The sequence below is a fragment of the Lepidochelys kempii genome, chromosome 28 (assembly GCF_965140265.1).
Source record: "Lepidochelys kempii isolate rLepKem1 chromosome 28, rLepKem1.hap2, whole genome shotgun sequence".
Lineage (NCBI taxonomy): Eukaryota > Metazoa > Chordata > Testudines > Cheloniidae > Lepidochelys > Lepidochelys kempii.
This window is the reverse complement of record NC_133283.1, coordinates 459,364-474,547: the sequence shown is the minus strand read 5'-3', so window position 1 is coordinate 474,547 and position 15,184 is coordinate 459,364. Positions and strand designations below refer to the sequence as shown.

The following is a 15,184-nucleotide window of genomic DNA, read 5'->3' as shown; positions in this document are numbered from 1 at the left end:
CTTGCAGCGTGTGGTCTCTGGGGAAGGGGTGGGGGGGTTCTGCTGTGTGACCCGGGGATGGGGAGGACCCCCCCCCCCCAGGCTTCTCTGCTGCCTGGTCTTCGTCTCCCCCCCCCCCCACCCCAGGCCCCACCCCCTGTCATATCATGGCCTGGCATGTAACTCCGCCCCCCTGGGTGGGCCTGGCCCCACCCCCACCCCACCCACCACATAACTCTGCCCCCTTGGTGTGCCTGGCCCTGCCCTGTCTGTCACATCCTGCCTGGGCATGTAACTCCCCCACTCAGTGTGTTTGGCCCTGCCCCCTGTCTGTCACAGCTCTGCCCCCTTGGTGTGCCTGGCCCCACCCTGTGTCTGCCACATCCTGCCCTGGCATGTAACTCCGCCCCCTGGGTGGGCCTGGCCCCACCCCCCACATAACTCTGCCCCCTTGGTGTGCCTGGCCCTGCCCTGTCTGTCACATCCTGCCTGGGCATGTAACTCCCCCCCTCAGTGTGTTTGGCCCTGCCCCCTGTCTGTCACAGCTCTGCCCCCTTGGTGTGCCTGGCCCCACCCTGTGTCTGCCACATCCTGCCCTGGCATGTAACTCCGCCCCCTGGGGATGCCTGGCCCCACCCCCTGTCTGCCACATCTGGCCCAGGCATGTAACTCTGCCCCCTGGGGATGCCTGGCCTCAGCCCCTGTCTGCCCACATCTGGCCCAGGCATGTAACTCAGGCCCCTGTGTCACATAACTCCCCCCTTGGTGTGTCTGGCCCCGCCCCCCTTCTGTCACAACTCGGCCCCCATGGTGTCCCTAGCCCCACCCCGTCTGCCACATCCTGCCCTGACATGTAACTCCGCCCCCTGGGGATGCCTGGCCCCACCCCCTGTCTGCCACATCCTGCCCTGACATGTAACTCCGCCCCCTGGGGATGCCTGGCCCCACCCCCTGTCTGCCACATCCTGCCCTGACATGTAACTCCGCCCCCTGGGGATGCCTGGCCCCACCCCCTGTCTGCCACATCCTGCCCTGACATGTAACTCCGCCCCCTGGGGATGCCTGGCCCCACCCCCTGTCTGCCACATCCTGCCCTGACATGTAACTCCACCCCCTGGGGATGCCTGGCCCCACCCCGTGTCTGCCACATCCTGCCCTGACATGTAACTCCACCCCCTGGGGATGCCTGGCCCCACCCCGTGTCTGCCACATCCTGCCCTGACATGTAACTCCGCCCCCTGGGGATGCCTGGCCCCACCCCCTGTCTGCCACATCCGGCCCAGGCATGTAACTCCGCCCCCTGGGGATGCCTGGCCTCAGCCCCTGTCTGCCACATCCGGCCCAGGCATGTAACTCCGCCCCCCTGGGGATGCCTGGCCCCACCCCCCTGTCTGCCACATCCTGCCCTGACATGTAACTCCGCCCCCTGGGGATGCCTGGCCCCACCCCCTGTCTGCCACATCCGGCCCAGGCATGTAACTCCGCCCCCTGGGGATGCCTGGCCCCACCCCCTGTCTGCCACATCCGGCCCAGGCATGTAACTCCGCCCCCCTGGGGATGCCTGGCCCCACCCCCTGTCTGCCACATCCGGCCCAGGCATGTAACTCCGCCCCCTGGGGATGCCTGGCCCCACCCCCTGTCTGCCACATCCGGCCCAGGCATGTAACTCCGCCCCCCTGGGGATGCCTGGCCCCACCCCCTGTCTGCCACATCCGGCCCAGGCATGTAACTCCGCCCCCTGGGGATGCCTGGCCCCACCCCCTGTCTGCCACATCCGGCCCAGGCATGTAACTCCGCCCCCTGGGGATGCCTGGCCCCACCCCCTGTCTGCCACATCCGGCCCAGGCATGTAACTCCGCCCCCTGGGGATGCCTGGCCCCACCCCCTGTCTGCCACATCCGGCCCAGGCATGTAACTCCGCCCCCTGGGGATGCCTGGCCCCACCCCCTGTCTGCCACAGCCGGCCCTGGCATGTAACTCCGCCCCCTGGGGATGCCTGGCCCCACCCCCTGTCTGCCACATCCGGCCCAGGCATGTAACTCCGCCCCCTGGGGATGCCTGGCCCCACCCCCTGTCTGCCACATCCGGCCCAGGCATGTAACTCAGCCCCCCCATAGCTGCTGCCCTGAGGGGGGGCCTCCCCCCAAGCTGGCCACAAGAAGGAGTCAATGGCTGCCCAGGCCTCTCAGAGACACTACCTCTGCAGGAGCTGCCCCGAACACACCCCCACCCCACCAGCCTGGCAGGCTAGGGCTCAGCCTCAGGGTGGGGTCCCCCCCATCCTCAGCCCGGGGGGGAAGCACATCCGGCCCCCGAGGAGCTGGAGCCAGGTCAGCAGGCAGGGTGGGCTCTAGCCCCCAGGCTCAGATTTTGTGGGGTGAGGGAGGAATCGCTCCCCTGTGCCCCCCCAAACCACATGGATTTTCCACCAGTGTTTCCTTCCCAGCTGGGCATGGGGGGGGGTAGGGAGAGGAGACACTGGGGCCCCATTAAAACTCAGGGCTTTGAGCTCCGCCTCCAGCCAAACGCAGGGGGCACTAGGGGCCAGACTGCCCCCCCCACTGAAATCAGGGGCCCCTGCCATGAGCTGGGCCCCCCCTTGTGCCAGGTGCTGCCCAGACACCCCTCCCCCAACTGAAATCAGGGTCCCCCCATCAAACCCACCATGACAGACACACCCTCTATTGTGCAGGCTGCATCCCCCCCCCAATGAGATCAGGGCCAGGAACACAGCCCCCCCAGTTCTGCAATGCAGGATGTGAAAGGGGAGGGGTACAGAGGGGAGCTGGCCTCTCCCCTCCTGCAGCAGCAGGGGCAAGTCCCTCCCCCCCCTTTAGGACAGGAAATGAACACCCCAGGTAGGGGATGGGGAAGAGAGGGAGACAGTGGGGTTCCCCACTCGCTCCCCCCCAGAACCGGACACAGCAGGAGACACGACCCCAGAGCTTCGTATTAAACTTTTATTGAGGCTGATTAACAAATGTGTGGGGGGCGGGTGCTGACCCCTTGACAGCAGGGCGGGGGGGAGAGATGAACCTGGAGAAGGGGGCAAGAGAAGGGGGGGCTAGTGGGTGACCCAGGACACCCCCCCTTTGCCCCCACCCCAAGAGCTCCAGCAGGGAGGCGACCAGGGGGGTGCTGGGTACACCCCTGGGTCCCGCACAGCAGTAGGGAAGGGGAGCAGCTACGCCCCTCAGCCAGGTGGGCCCTGTCCTCCAAACAGCAGGGCAGACAGGTGCCCTTTTAGGGGGGGTGGGGCCAGAATGGGGGCATCACCCCTGGCAACAGCTGCCCCACAGCTGGGGGGGAGACAACAGGAAGCAGACAGCTCAGGTCACCTTGACCAATGAGAAGGCAGCAGGATGCTGCGCCCTCACCCCTCCCCAGTCACTCACTAGCCTTTTTGCCCTAGGAGAGGCTAAAAAAGGGGGGCTGGGGGGGGTGTTGGCCTGCAGGGGGAGGGGGCTGAGATTCCATTTTCAAAAGGACCCAGAGCTCCTGGGTTTGGGGCACCCCCCCACCCATTTTTCAAAGGGATCTTAGATTTGGGGGGACCTGAGATCTGCAGGGACTTTGGGGGGGTTCTTGGTTTGAGATCCACAATGGCCAGGTTTTGGGGACCCCACCCTCTGCAGGGTTTGGGAGGACATTAAAAAATGCTTAGGGAGGGCTTCCCACCCCACTTCTGTCAATTTCTCTCGCCCCCCCTTTAAATAATCCCCCCCTTCCTCACACCGATGTAGTGTTCCAAGCACCCCAGGGGAGGAGCAGGGGGGAAAAAGGGGGAGCCAAAAACAACCCCCCCCCCCAGGAGGGCAGGGGGGAGAATCAGCTTCCAGAACCAACAAAAAGACCAAATTAAAAGGATTTTTGTTCCTTCGTTTTAATTCCCCGGGGGCAGGGGCTGGGGAGTTTCATGGGGGGGCTGAGATCTGGGGGGGGCTGAGCCACATGGAGCCGGTTTTGGGGGGGTTGCATTCTCTCTGGTTTGTAGTAAAAGTTGCTGTCGCCGCCCTGGAAAAAGGAAGGAGCAATTACGGGGGGGGCCACTGCCTCCCCTCCACCACACCCCCCCAGCAGCTGGGCCCTGCAGAGGCTGGCGGGCCTGCCCCAAGCTTGGCTAGCAAGGCCCACAAAGTGGCCAGTGCCTTTGGCTCTGGAGGTCCAGGTTCCCCGCCCCCCATGTCCGTTCCGTGCCCCCCCCATGCCCCCACCCCCCCAGCACCCACCTGTGGTTCCTTTATTTAGCCATGGCTTTGATGGCGACAGCAGCTTCCTCGGTCATTGCGGACAGCACAGTGATCTGGGGGGAGGAGAGGGGTTAGGGGGCCATGCTCCAGAAGATCCTGCCCCCCACCCCAGCTCCCTTCCTGGGGTGGGGGGGGACGGGACAGCCTGCACTAGATGCTTCTGGAGCAAACAGGGCCCTGGATTCGAGTCCCAGCTGGTGGGGTTACCCTTGGCAAGTCACCACCCTCCCCTCCGGGCCTCAGTTTCCCCATCTCTGTGAGGTGCTTTGAGATCCGCCGCCAGGGGACCCGGGTATTATGGTAACGGGGGTCACAGCTGAGCCCGAGCTCATCACTCAGAGCTGCCTGAGTTTGCCGAGAGCCGGAGCCCACTGGTGAGATTGAGCCACACTGGACAGCAAAGGGGTGTTAATCCCCTGCCCCTTTGATCTGGGGGGGGGCCACCAGCATTGCCCCCCTTACCTGCTCCCCCCGCCCCCCCTTACCAGGATCTCTTCTCCGCAGTCGTATTTCTGCTCGATCTCTTTGCCCAGGTCCCCCTCGGGCAGACGCAGGTCCTCCCGCACGTCCCCCGCTGTCCTGGAGGAGGGACAGGTACCCGTCCTGGATCCCGATCAGCTGCAAGGCAAGAGGGGGGCCCCTTAGCCAGGCCCAGCAAACGCCCCCTCTGGGAAGGGGTTCGGCGAAACTGACGGGAGCGCCCCAGATCTTCGTTAGTCCCGCGGGCACCTCCCCTTACCTGGAAGTCGTTTCTCTTGATGTTGGGCACATCCATGTTGTGGGTGGAAGGGCAGATATCTTCGTATTTCTTCCCGGTGAAGATGTCGATGCCAACCAGGTGCACCTGGGGGGAGCCAGGACAGAGTCACCCTGGGGGCTGGGCATCAGCTGCCCCACCGGGAGGGTCCTACCCTGAGATCTGCGGGCAACACACGGTGCCGGGGCACACAGCTCTCCCCCCCCCCCCCCCAAGCGAGCGGGCGCAGGGCAGGGCGGGCAGAGCCCCATACCTTGGCGTGGCCGTGCTTGCCGGTCTTGGAGGTGGACATCTCGACGATCTTGCAGGGGCGCCCCTTGAGCACCACGAACCCGTTTTTGCGGAGGGCCGAGCACTGCATGGGGAAGGTGGCGGAGGCCCCGGCATCGCCGGTCTCGAAGTCCAGGTCATCGGCCATGGTGATCGGGCGTTAGAGGAACTGTGGGGGGGGGGAGAGGAGGGGGTGAGAGCAGGCAGGTTACAGTAACACCCGGAGACCCCCCCGCCCCCCATCAAACCAGGGCTTACAGACCCCTGCCCCCCAAAAATCTGGGGCCCACCCCATCACACCAGGGCTTATGCAGACACCACACACACACAGACACCCCTGAAATCTGGGCCCCCCCCATCACCAGGGCTTCTGCAGACCCCTCCACGCCAAGATCTGGGCCCCCCACCACACCAGGGGCTACACAACCCTCCCCTGCCCCCCCCCCAAAATCACACCAGGGATTACGCAGACCCCTCTGCCCTCCCCCACACCCCAGTAAGTGCTGCCCAGCCCCACAACAAGAGAGTCCCTGTCCCAGAGCATCTAGAGGGAGGGGGTAGAACAACGCACCCAGGGCCTGCAGCTCCGAGGCCCAGTCCAACGCTTGATCAATGATCAGCCCCCACCCCAGGCAAGGGGCAACCTACAACCCCCCCCCCCAGATCCAGCCCCCCCATCCCTCACCCTGGCCCTACCTGGTTTCACTCTGAGATAGCGCGTATCCCGCCATGACCTCAGAGACAGGAGAATACAGAGGAGCAGGCCAGCCCTAGAGATATGGGGAGGGTGGCCTGGCATCGCGAGCCCACCAAGTGTAGGCAACCCAGGCACATTCCCCACGAGGGGCCAGAGCACCTGGCTGCCGCCAGCTCTGGGGAGAGGCAGCAGCCAGCTGGGGGACAGGAGGGAGCCCCCCCCGGACAGGCAGCGCTGGAGGTCCCGGGTCGGAAATCAGGCAGGACACCGGGGATCCACCCCAAGCCAGAGCCCGCGGCACCAGCTCGAAGGCTTCCACTTTTACGCCTCTGCGGGAGCGCGCTGGGGTCTCGCCCTGACCTACTTGTAGGTCTCTTCTCCACAGGGGGGCAGGCTTGGCCAGCAGGGGGCTGCGGGTCGGGAGTGAGGGGCACCGGCCAGGCTGGGGCGGGGCCGGGCTAGCAGGGGGCTGCAGGTCAGAAATGAGGGGCACCGGCCAGGCTGGGGCTGGGCTTGCGGAGGGCTGCGGGCCGGGCTTGCGGAGGGCTGCGGGCCAGGCTTGCGGAGGGCTGCGGGCCAGGCTTGCGGAGGGCTGCGGGCCAGGCTTGCGGAGGGCTGCGGGCCAGGCTTGCGGAGGGCTGCGGGCCAGGCTGGAGCGGGCACCAGCCAGGCTGGAGCGGGCACCAGCCAGGCTGGAGCGGGCACCAGCCAGGCTGGAGCGGGGCCGGGCTAGCAGGGGGCTGCGGGTCAGGAATGAGGGGGCACCTGCCAGGCTGGGGCTGGGCTTGCGGAGGGCTGTGGGTCAGGAATGAGGGGCACCGGCCAGGCTGGGGCGGGAGTGAGGGGCACCAGCCAGGCTGGGGCGGGGCCGGGCTAGCAGGGGGCTGCGGGTCAGGAGTGAGGGGCACCGGCCAGGCTGGGGCTGGGCTTGCGGAGGGCTGCGGGTCAGGAGTGAGGGGGCACTGGCCAGGCTGGGGCAGGAGTGAGGGGCACCGGCCGGGCTAGCAGGGGGCTGCGGGTCGGGAAGTGAGGGGAAGTGGCCAGGCTGGAGCGGGAGTGAGGGGCACCAGCCGGGCTGGGGCGGGGCCGGGCTAGCAGGGGGCTGCGGGTCAGGAATGAGGGGGCACTGGCCAGGCTGGGGCAGGAGTGAGGGGCACCAGCCGGGCTGGGCCGGGCTAGCAGGGGGCTGCGGGTCGGGAGTGAGGGGGCACTGGCCAGGCTGGGCAGGAGTGAGGGGCACCGGCCGGGCTGGGGCGGGGCCGGGCTAGCAGGGGCTGCGCGTCGGGAGCGAGGGGAAGTGGCCAGGCTGTGAGGGAGCCCAGGGCCGGGCTAGCAGGGGGCTAACACACCGGAGTCCAGAGCAGCGCCGGTTTAGAGGGATTTGGGTTAAGTAACCACCTGGGCTCCCAACTCTCCCCCACAGTGCGCGTAGCGGCTCCCCCCTCCTGGCCAGCAGGGCCGGGTTGCCCGTTAGCCCACGTCCCCCCTTCCCGGGAGGACCCCTTCCCAGGCCGAGTGTCCTGTATTTGCATTAGGAAGCTGAAGGGCCCGCCCGGGGGCAGCACACGTGGCAGCTGGGGAAATCTCTCCAGCAGAGTCACCTCTGCCCCACGGGATTTCCCCTCCCCCAGCGAGCCCCAGGCACAGGGCAGACAGGGAGGAGCCAGCCTGCAGAGGGGGCACTAAGGCACATCTGTGGCATAGCTGGGGCGGGGAGGAACCCAGGAGTCCTGCTTCACAGCCCTTCCTCCTTCAGGAGGGGAGTGGGGTCTAGTGGTTAGAGCCGGGGGCTGGGAGCCAGGACTCCTGGGTTCCATCCCTGGTTCTGCCATTGGGTTATGTGCAAGCTGGGAGATCGCTTCCCCATTGCCCCACTGCGGGGCTAACGGCATCCATCTGCCCCTCTAGGATGGAGCGATAACCCCCCCCCCCACCCATGAAGGGCCGATTCGGAGAACCCAGGCATCCTGGCACCCCCATTCGAGGCGAGTCCCAGCACCTGTTCTCCAGCTCTGCTCCCAACTCCCCCTTCGTCAGAGTATCCCCCCCCCCCCCCCCCAAAAGCAAGTCACGGCATGGGTAGCAGCCCTGGATTTCTCTCCTGCCCCCCCCCAGCGTGGGGGAGAGGACCAGATGACTCATCACTGACCTAGGTTCAACCATAGCAGAGCAAGGCGGCCAGGTCTGCTTGCCAAGCGCCGTGACCACGCCAGAAAAGGCGAGAGCAGGCAAGCGCCCTGCAGGGCCCGCTAGCCACGGGCGGGGGCCTCTTTCTCCCGCCCCGGGGGGAGCCTGAGGCAGGCTGCAGGGAGCGGGGCCAAGACCCCAGGGTGAACGGTTCCCGGAGGCAGCGGATCGTCACCATCGCAGGGGACCGGCTTGCGTGTGTCGGTTTAATGACCGGCAAACAAGGCCCACAGGCCCAGCGGTTTTCAGCTCGCCTCCCCCCCACGCCCGCCCCGTAACTGATCAGCACAACTGCTCCCATCGCTCACGCAGGGTGACAGCCGCGCAGCTCCACACACGTGCTTCCGCCTGCAGCTGTGGGGGGCGGGGGAGAAAAAAACTCCAGCAGCTGAAAAAGTTCCTGCCCCGAGCGCCGGGGAAGGAACCAGGCCGGCTCGGTGGCCCGGCAGCTCCCTCCCACACACGCCCCATGCGGAGCCAGGGCCCTCCCTGCCCCACGCTCTGCCCCATGCGTCATTCGGTGGCTGCTGCAGCTGTAACCCGGCCCGAGCCCAGCTCCCCGCAGTCGAGGTCGGCTGCCCCCTGCGTACCCAATGCCACTCATCCATCGCTTCTCTGCCCCCCACTTGCCTTCCTGCCCCCCAAATCCTGGGAATTATTACAAGGGCCACTTTGGCACCAAGGGAGGGCACCCCCGACCCTGTGCTGGAAAGCGCTGCCTTGATCTCCCTCTAAAAACCCTCCTAGGCCATGGTAGAGGCCCCCCTTGCACCCCCAAACCACCTGGAATCTATAGCCCCAAAACCCTGCTGCAGATTCCAGACTGCCTCAGTTTCCCTGCCCTACCTCACTCTAGAGGCCTTTTGCACCCCCCCCCCCAACCACATCATACTCCTTACAACAGGCCTCCAACCCCTAGAGCCCCCCACCCTAACACTGAAGGGAGCAATGACTCCCTCAAGAAAGGGGTCTAAGACACGGTGCAGATCCAGGCACCAGTCACCCCCATTTTCTCTACCCACAGCATGGGGCTGGGGGGGTCTCTTAAGCAATGCCCAGCCACCAGCACTGACGCCTTCCCCCCGCCCAATTTCAGTGAAAGGAAGGCTCTCCGGACGCATTTTTGGGGGAAAGGTGGAGATCTTCCCTTAAAGAGGGAAGCGAGCGTCTCCCCCCATCTATCCCCTCATCAGTTCCCTTCACCTCATAGTCCTGACCCCAGTCCCTGAACCCCAGTTCTTCCCCCCAGAGGCTTATTCAGATCTCACAGACAGCCCTCTCCGGGGGAACCCCTCCCACACCTCCATGGGGAGGAGGTGTGACCCCAACAGGGATTCCCCCACACCCTGACCCCTCCCTGGGAGATGGCCTGCTCAATCCCCACAGCCAGCCCCCCCAACTCTCCTTCCTCCCATCCCACTCCCTAGGGGGAATCCCCCACACCCCAAACCCCTCTATCCTATAGGGGAAAACCACAGAGATCACTACAATCCCCCACCCTGCTAAGGGGACCCTCCCCCAAATCCTCTTCACTCTAGGGCAACCCACGGTCCCCCTCACCCCCTTTATGCCTTGCTCTGGAGGAAATTAAAATGATTGAGAACCAACCCCTCCCCTCTGCTCCCCACTCTAAGGAGACCCAAACCCCCCTTCCTCATCCCCTCCCCACTCTGCCCCCATAAGGGGCCCCCTTAGTGTCAGGAAATCCAAGGGCCTCCTCCCCGCACAGCTAACCTGATCTCATTCCTCCCTCCCCTCTCCCTGGTTCCCGGGGGACCCCACCAGACCCATCCACCTCCACAAGTGGACCCAAGGCCACCCCCCCAACTCCTTCTCTTACGAGGACCCAAGTCCCCCCTCGGAGGTGCCCAAACCCTTAACTCCCCTTCTCCCCCCCCCCCCCCCATCAGGAGGAACCCAAGGACCACCAACTAGATCACAGCTACTCCTTCCCTTTCAATGAGGCCCATCTTCCCATCCCCCACAGCAAGACCCCCCCCCCCCCCCCAACTTCCCAGGAGAACTCAAACTCCCCTCCATGGTTCCTTCCCCTCCAGGGGGTAGGCAAGCCCCCCTCAGATCCCAGCCCTTAGGGGACCCAGCCCCCCCAGGAGTCCCCGTCTAGCCTGCCCCAACCCCCTCCCCAGCACTTTGGGGACCCCTCAGCCTGCCCCCTAGCACCTTTGGGGACCCCCCTGCTCCTCAGCCCACCCCAACCCTGCTCTAGCCCTTAGGGGCGGGGATGGGATCCCCTAGCCCCCCTCTATCCCTGAGGGGACCCCCCCAACCCCCATAGCCTCCCTAACCCTTAGGGGCAGGGTTGGGATCCCCTAGCCCCCCTCTATCCCTGAGGGGACCCCCCCAACCCCCATAGCCTCCCTAGCCCTTAGGGGCAGGGTTGGGATCCCCTAGCCCCCCTCTACCCCTGAGGGGACCCCCCCAACCCCCATAGCCTCCCTAGCCCTTAGGAGCAGGGTTGGGATCCCTTAGCCCCCCTCTACCCCTGAGGGACCCCCCCATAGCCTCCCTAGCCCTTAGGGGTGGGGTTGGGATCCCCTAGCCCCCCTCTATCCCTGAGGGGACCCCCCCAACCCCCATAGCCTCCCTAGCCCTTAGGGGTGGGGTTGGGATCCCCTAGCCCCCCCTCAATCCCTGAGGGGACCCCCCCAACCCCCATACCCTCCCTAGCCCTTAGGGGTGGGGTTGGGATCCCCTAGCCCCCCTCTATCCCTGAGGGGACCCCCCAACCCCCATAGCCTCCCTAGCCATTAGGGGTGGGGTTGGGATCCCCTAGCCCCCCTCTATCCCTAAGGGGACCCCCCCCAACCCCCATAGCCTCCCTAACCCTTAGGGGTGGGGGTGGGATCCCCTAGCCCCCCTCTATCCCTGAGGAGACCCCCCAACCCCCATAGCCTCCCTAGCCCTTAGGGGCAGGGTTGGGATCCCCTAGCCCCCCTCTATCCCTGAGGGGACCCCCCAACCCCCATAGCCTCCCTAGCCCTTAGGGGTGGGGATCCCCTAGCCCCCCTCTATCCCTGAGGGGACCCCCCCCGACCCCCATAGCCTCCCTAGCCCTTAGGGGTGGGGTTGGGATCCCCTAGCCCCCCTCTATCCCTGAGGGGACCCCCCAACCCCCATAGCCTCCCCAGCCCTTAGGGGACCCCCCCAGCCCCCATAGGCCTTAGAGGTGAGGTTGGGGTCCCCCTAAGGGCTCCTCCCCAGCCCTCAGGGGACCCCGCCAGCCCCCATAGCCCTTAGGGGCGGGGTTGGGGTCCCCTAACCACCCTCTAGCCCTGAGGGGACCCCCAGCCCCCCCACGAGCCCTGAGGGGACCGCCATACCACCCCAGGCCTCCCTCCCACCTCTTAGGGCCCCCCCCGGGCCCAACCCCAACCCCTCCCCCTCAGCCAGGCCTCTCCACGCGGTGTGGGGCCGGGGGGGAGGGGCGGGGCGGCGCGGCCTGGCCGCGCTCGCGCGACGAGGGGAAGGGGGGCCGCCCAACCGCCACTCGGCCTCGCTCCCGTGCGCACGGGCCAGCCGGCCGCGCGCGCGCGCGCGCACTCACCCGACCGCGAGCTCAACCGCCGCTGCCGCCGCCGCTTGGCTCTGCCTGCTTGCTGCTGCTGCAACCCAGCCCGCAGTGCGCACGCGCACTTATGCTTCCCCACACCCAAACGAGGCGGCCCCCCGCCTGACAGCGGCGCGAGGGGGGACGCCCACGCCGCAGCGCGCCTGCGCCAGAGGGCGCCGCGCCTGCGCAGCTCCGGCACGCCGGCCCGGCGGCCATCGCGGCGCAGGCGCGCTTGGGAAAGGGACGTGCGAGAGCGGCAAGGCCCCACCCCTCCCCACACGCCGGCCAAGTCGCGGGAGCTCTGCCCGGCCACCCCACACGCCATGCGACAGCGCGCGTGCGCACAGGGCGGACCAAACCCGCCTCGCAGCCGGCCCCTGCACACTACCGGTGCCATGCGCATGCGTACACAAGGCACCTTGCCTCGTTCCATCCTGGTACCCATACAAGGCGCATGCGCATCCGAAAAACGCCTGCCTCATTGCTCGCCGCAAATGGTCGATGCGCATGCGCGCAGGAGCCCCCCCGTCTCCATTCATTATTACACTGTGCCCATGTGCCCTTCCACCGCGCTGGGTTCCCTACTGAGCATGCGTGCCATTCTCCACGCGCACCAATCTCCACTGCACGCATGCGCACTTCTCACCGCCCTCCGGCCTGCCCTCTTTCAACCCGTTGGGAGAACCATAGAGCGGGAGCCGGAGGAGAGAGTGTCCCTCCGCTGGGAGCAGGGCCGCCATCTCGGAAGCCGGGTGGCCGCCATGGTTACCATAGCAACCGTGAAATTGCGCCTCTTCCGTCCTCCACCACGGGGTCACCCCTCCCCCACGGGGTCACTCCCCGCCCCCCCGGGATCAGCCCCCTCCCCCACGGGGTCACCCCTCCCCCCACGGGGTCACCCACTGTCCGCCCCCCCCCGGATCAGCCCCCTCCCCCACGGGGTCACCCCTCCCCCCACGGGGTCACCCACTCCCCGCCCCCCCGGGATCAGCCCCTCCCCCACGGGGTCACCCCTCCCCCCACGGGGTCACCCACTCCCCGCCCCCCCGGGATCAGCCCCTCCCCCACGGGTCACCCCTCCCCCCACGGGGTCACCCACTGTCCGCCCCCCCCGGATCAGCCCCCTCCCCCACGGGGTCACCCCTCCCCCCACGGGGTCACCCACTCCCCGCCCCCCCGGGATCAGCCCCTCCCCCACGGGGTCACCCCTCCCCCCACGGGGTCACCCACTCCCCGCCCCCCCGGGATCAGCCCTCCCCCACGGGGTCACCCCTCCCCCCACGGGGTCACCCACTCCCCGCCCCCCCCCGGGATCAGCCCCTCCCCCACGGGGTCACCCCTCCCCCCACGGGGTCACCCACTGTCCGCCCCCCCCGGGATCAACCCCTCCCCCACGGGGTCACCCCTCCCCCCACGGGTCACCCACTCCCCGCCCCCCCGGGATCAGCCCCCCTCCCCACGGGGTCACCCCTCCCCCCACGGGGTCACCCACTCCCGCCCCCCCGGGATCAGCCCCCTCCCCCACGGGGTCACCCCTCCCCCCACGGGGTCACCCACTCCCCGCCCCCCCGGGATCAGCCCCTCCCCCACGGGGTCACCCCTCCCCCCACGGGGTCACCCACTGTCCGCCCCCCCCCGGATCAGCCCCCTCCCCCACGGGTCACCCCTCCCCCCACGGGGTCACCCACTCCCCGCCCCCCCGGGATCAGCCCCTCCCCCACGGGTCTCCACCCTCCCCCCACGGGGTCACCCCACTCCCCGCCCCCGCCGGGATCAGCCCCCTCCCCCACGGGGTCACCCCTCCCCCACGGGGTCACCCACTCCCCGCCCCCCCGGGATCAGCCCCATCCCCCATGGGGTCACCCCTCCCCCCACAGAATCACCCACTGTCCGCCCCCCCGGGATCAGCCCCTCCCCCATGGTGTCACCCCTCCCCCCACGGATCACCCACTCCCCGCCCCCCCGGGATCAGCCCCTCCCCCATGGTGTCACCCCTCCCCCCACAGAATCACCCACTGTCCGCCCCCCCCCGGGATCAGCCCCTCCCCCATGGTGTCACCCTCCCCCCACGGATCACCCACTCCCCGCCCCCGCCGGGATCAGCCCCCTCCCCACGGGTCACCCCTCCCCCTCGGAATCACCCACTCCCCGTCCCCCCGGATCAGCCCCCTCCCCATGGGGTCACCCCTCCCCCGGGGTCACTCACTCCCCCCGGGATCAGCCCCCTCCCCCACGGGGTCACCCCTCCCCCACAGAATCACCCACTGTCCGCCCCCCCCCGGGATCAGCCCCTCCCCCCACGAGGTCACCTCTTCCTTCCCCAAGGGCTCCCTCTCCCCCCCACGTGGTCACCCCTTCCCGCCCCCCAATATCATACTCTCCCCCACGGGCTCACCACTCCCCTCACCGAGTCAACCCCCAGGGTTACCCCTCCCCCCACAGAGTCACTCCCTCCCCGAATCACCCCCCCCACGGGGTCACCCATCCCTGCTTCCACCCAGGATCACCCCCCCGCACAGAGTAACCCCCATCCTGCCCCCTGGATCACTGCTGCCCCACAGTGTCACCCCCTTCCTTCCCCAAGGGCTCCCCCTTCCCCCTGGGATCATCCCCCACACAGGGTCACCCTCTCCCCGGGATCAACCCCTTCGCCACAGGGGTCACCCCTCCCCCCATGAAGTCACCCCCCTCCCTGCCCCCCTGGATCACCCCCCACGGGATCACCCCTACCTCCATCGGGTCTCTGTTCCCCCCCGAGTCACCCCCTCCTCCCATGGGGTTACCCCCTCCCCACATGCTGCCCCCCTCAAAGTCACCTCCTCCCTCCATTGCCCTCTTGTGTTGTCCCCCTGGCTCACCCCCTCACTGAGCCCAGCCCAGGGTCACCCCATTCCCAGCCCCCCCCCTCGCTGTCCTCCACGGGGGACACTCCCCTGCCTGTCCCCCACGGTAGGGTCGTCCTTGGCCGGTGGTTGCATCCCGCGACATCTCGAATTCAAGATTCATCTTCAGGCCCTTGGGATTCCCCAGGCCGATCCTGGAGGGTTGACGACCCTCCGCCCCCCTGTGTGTGTGTGTGTGTGTGTGTGTGTGTGGAGCCCCCTCCTGGAGAGGATCAGTGTGTGTGTGTGTGTGTGTGTGTGCGGAGCCCCCTGCTGGAGAGGATCAGTGTGTGTGTGTGTGTGTGTGTGTGGAGCCCCCTGCTGGAGAGGATCAGTGTGTGTGTGTGTGTGTGTGTGTGTGTGGAGCCCCCTCCTGGAGAGGATCAGTGTGTGTGTGTGTGTGTGTGTGTGTGTGTGTGTGTGTGTGTGGAGCCCCCTCCTGGAGAGGATCAGTGTGTGTGTGTGTGTGTGTGTGTGGAGCCCCCTGCTGGAGAGGATCAGTGTGTGTGTGTGTGTGTGTGTGTGTGTGTGGAGCCCCCTCCTGGAGAGGATCAGTGTGTGTGTGTGTGTGTGTGTGTGTGTGTGTGTGTG

At 67.3% G+C, this 15,184-nt stretch overlaps 2 protein-coding genes across 2 annotated transcripts; both read right to left on the bottom strand.

Annotated features, from left to right (window-relative positions):
* Positions 1-2,925: 2,925 nt before the first annotated feature.
* EIF5A (eukaryotic translation initiation factor 5A) lies at positions 2,926-11,858 on the bottom strand. The gene is given in 7 exon segments (XM_073326486.1): positions 2,926-3,993; positions 4,209-4,282; positions 4,715-4,801; positions 4,803-4,847; positions 4,969-5,073; positions 5,240-5,425; positions 11,706-11,858. Coding segments are annotated over 5 exon segments (465 nt in total). The 5' UTR covers positions 5,405-5,425; positions 11,706-11,858; the 3' UTR covers positions 2,926-3,993; positions 4,209-4,219.
* Positions 6,024-12,451, bottom strand: LOC140904138 (uncharacterized). Its single transcript, XM_073326449.1, has 4 exons — positions 12,297-12,451; positions 11,706-12,145; positions 6,773-7,201; positions 6,024-6,718 (listed from the first exon to the last, which is right to left on the bottom strand). Exons 1-4 carry the CDS (start codon positions 12,449-12,451, stop codon positions 6,027-6,029), a joined length of 1,716 nt encoding a protein of 571 aa, XP_073182550.1. The 3' UTR covers positions 6,024-6,026.
* Between the last annotated feature and the right edge of the window lie 2,733 nt (positions 12,452-15,184).

What these genes read in the sequence shown, in the direction of transcription:
- LOC140904138 (XM_073326449.1), bottom strand. Translation starts at nt 12,451, where the DNA reads ATGGCGGCCCTGCTCCCAGCGGAGGGACACTCTCTCCTCCGGCTCCCG. An exon ending in GAGAATGGCACGCATGCTCA is followed by an intron (nt 12,146 to 12,296) that starts GTAGGGAACCCA and finishes TATGGGTACCAG; the next exon opens with GATGGAACGAGGCAAGGTGC. An exon ending in CTCCCGCCCCAGCCTGGCCG is followed by an intron (nt 6,719 to 6,772) that starts GTGCCCCTCATT and finishes CCAGCCTGGCAG; the next exon opens with GTGCCCCCTCATTCCTGACC.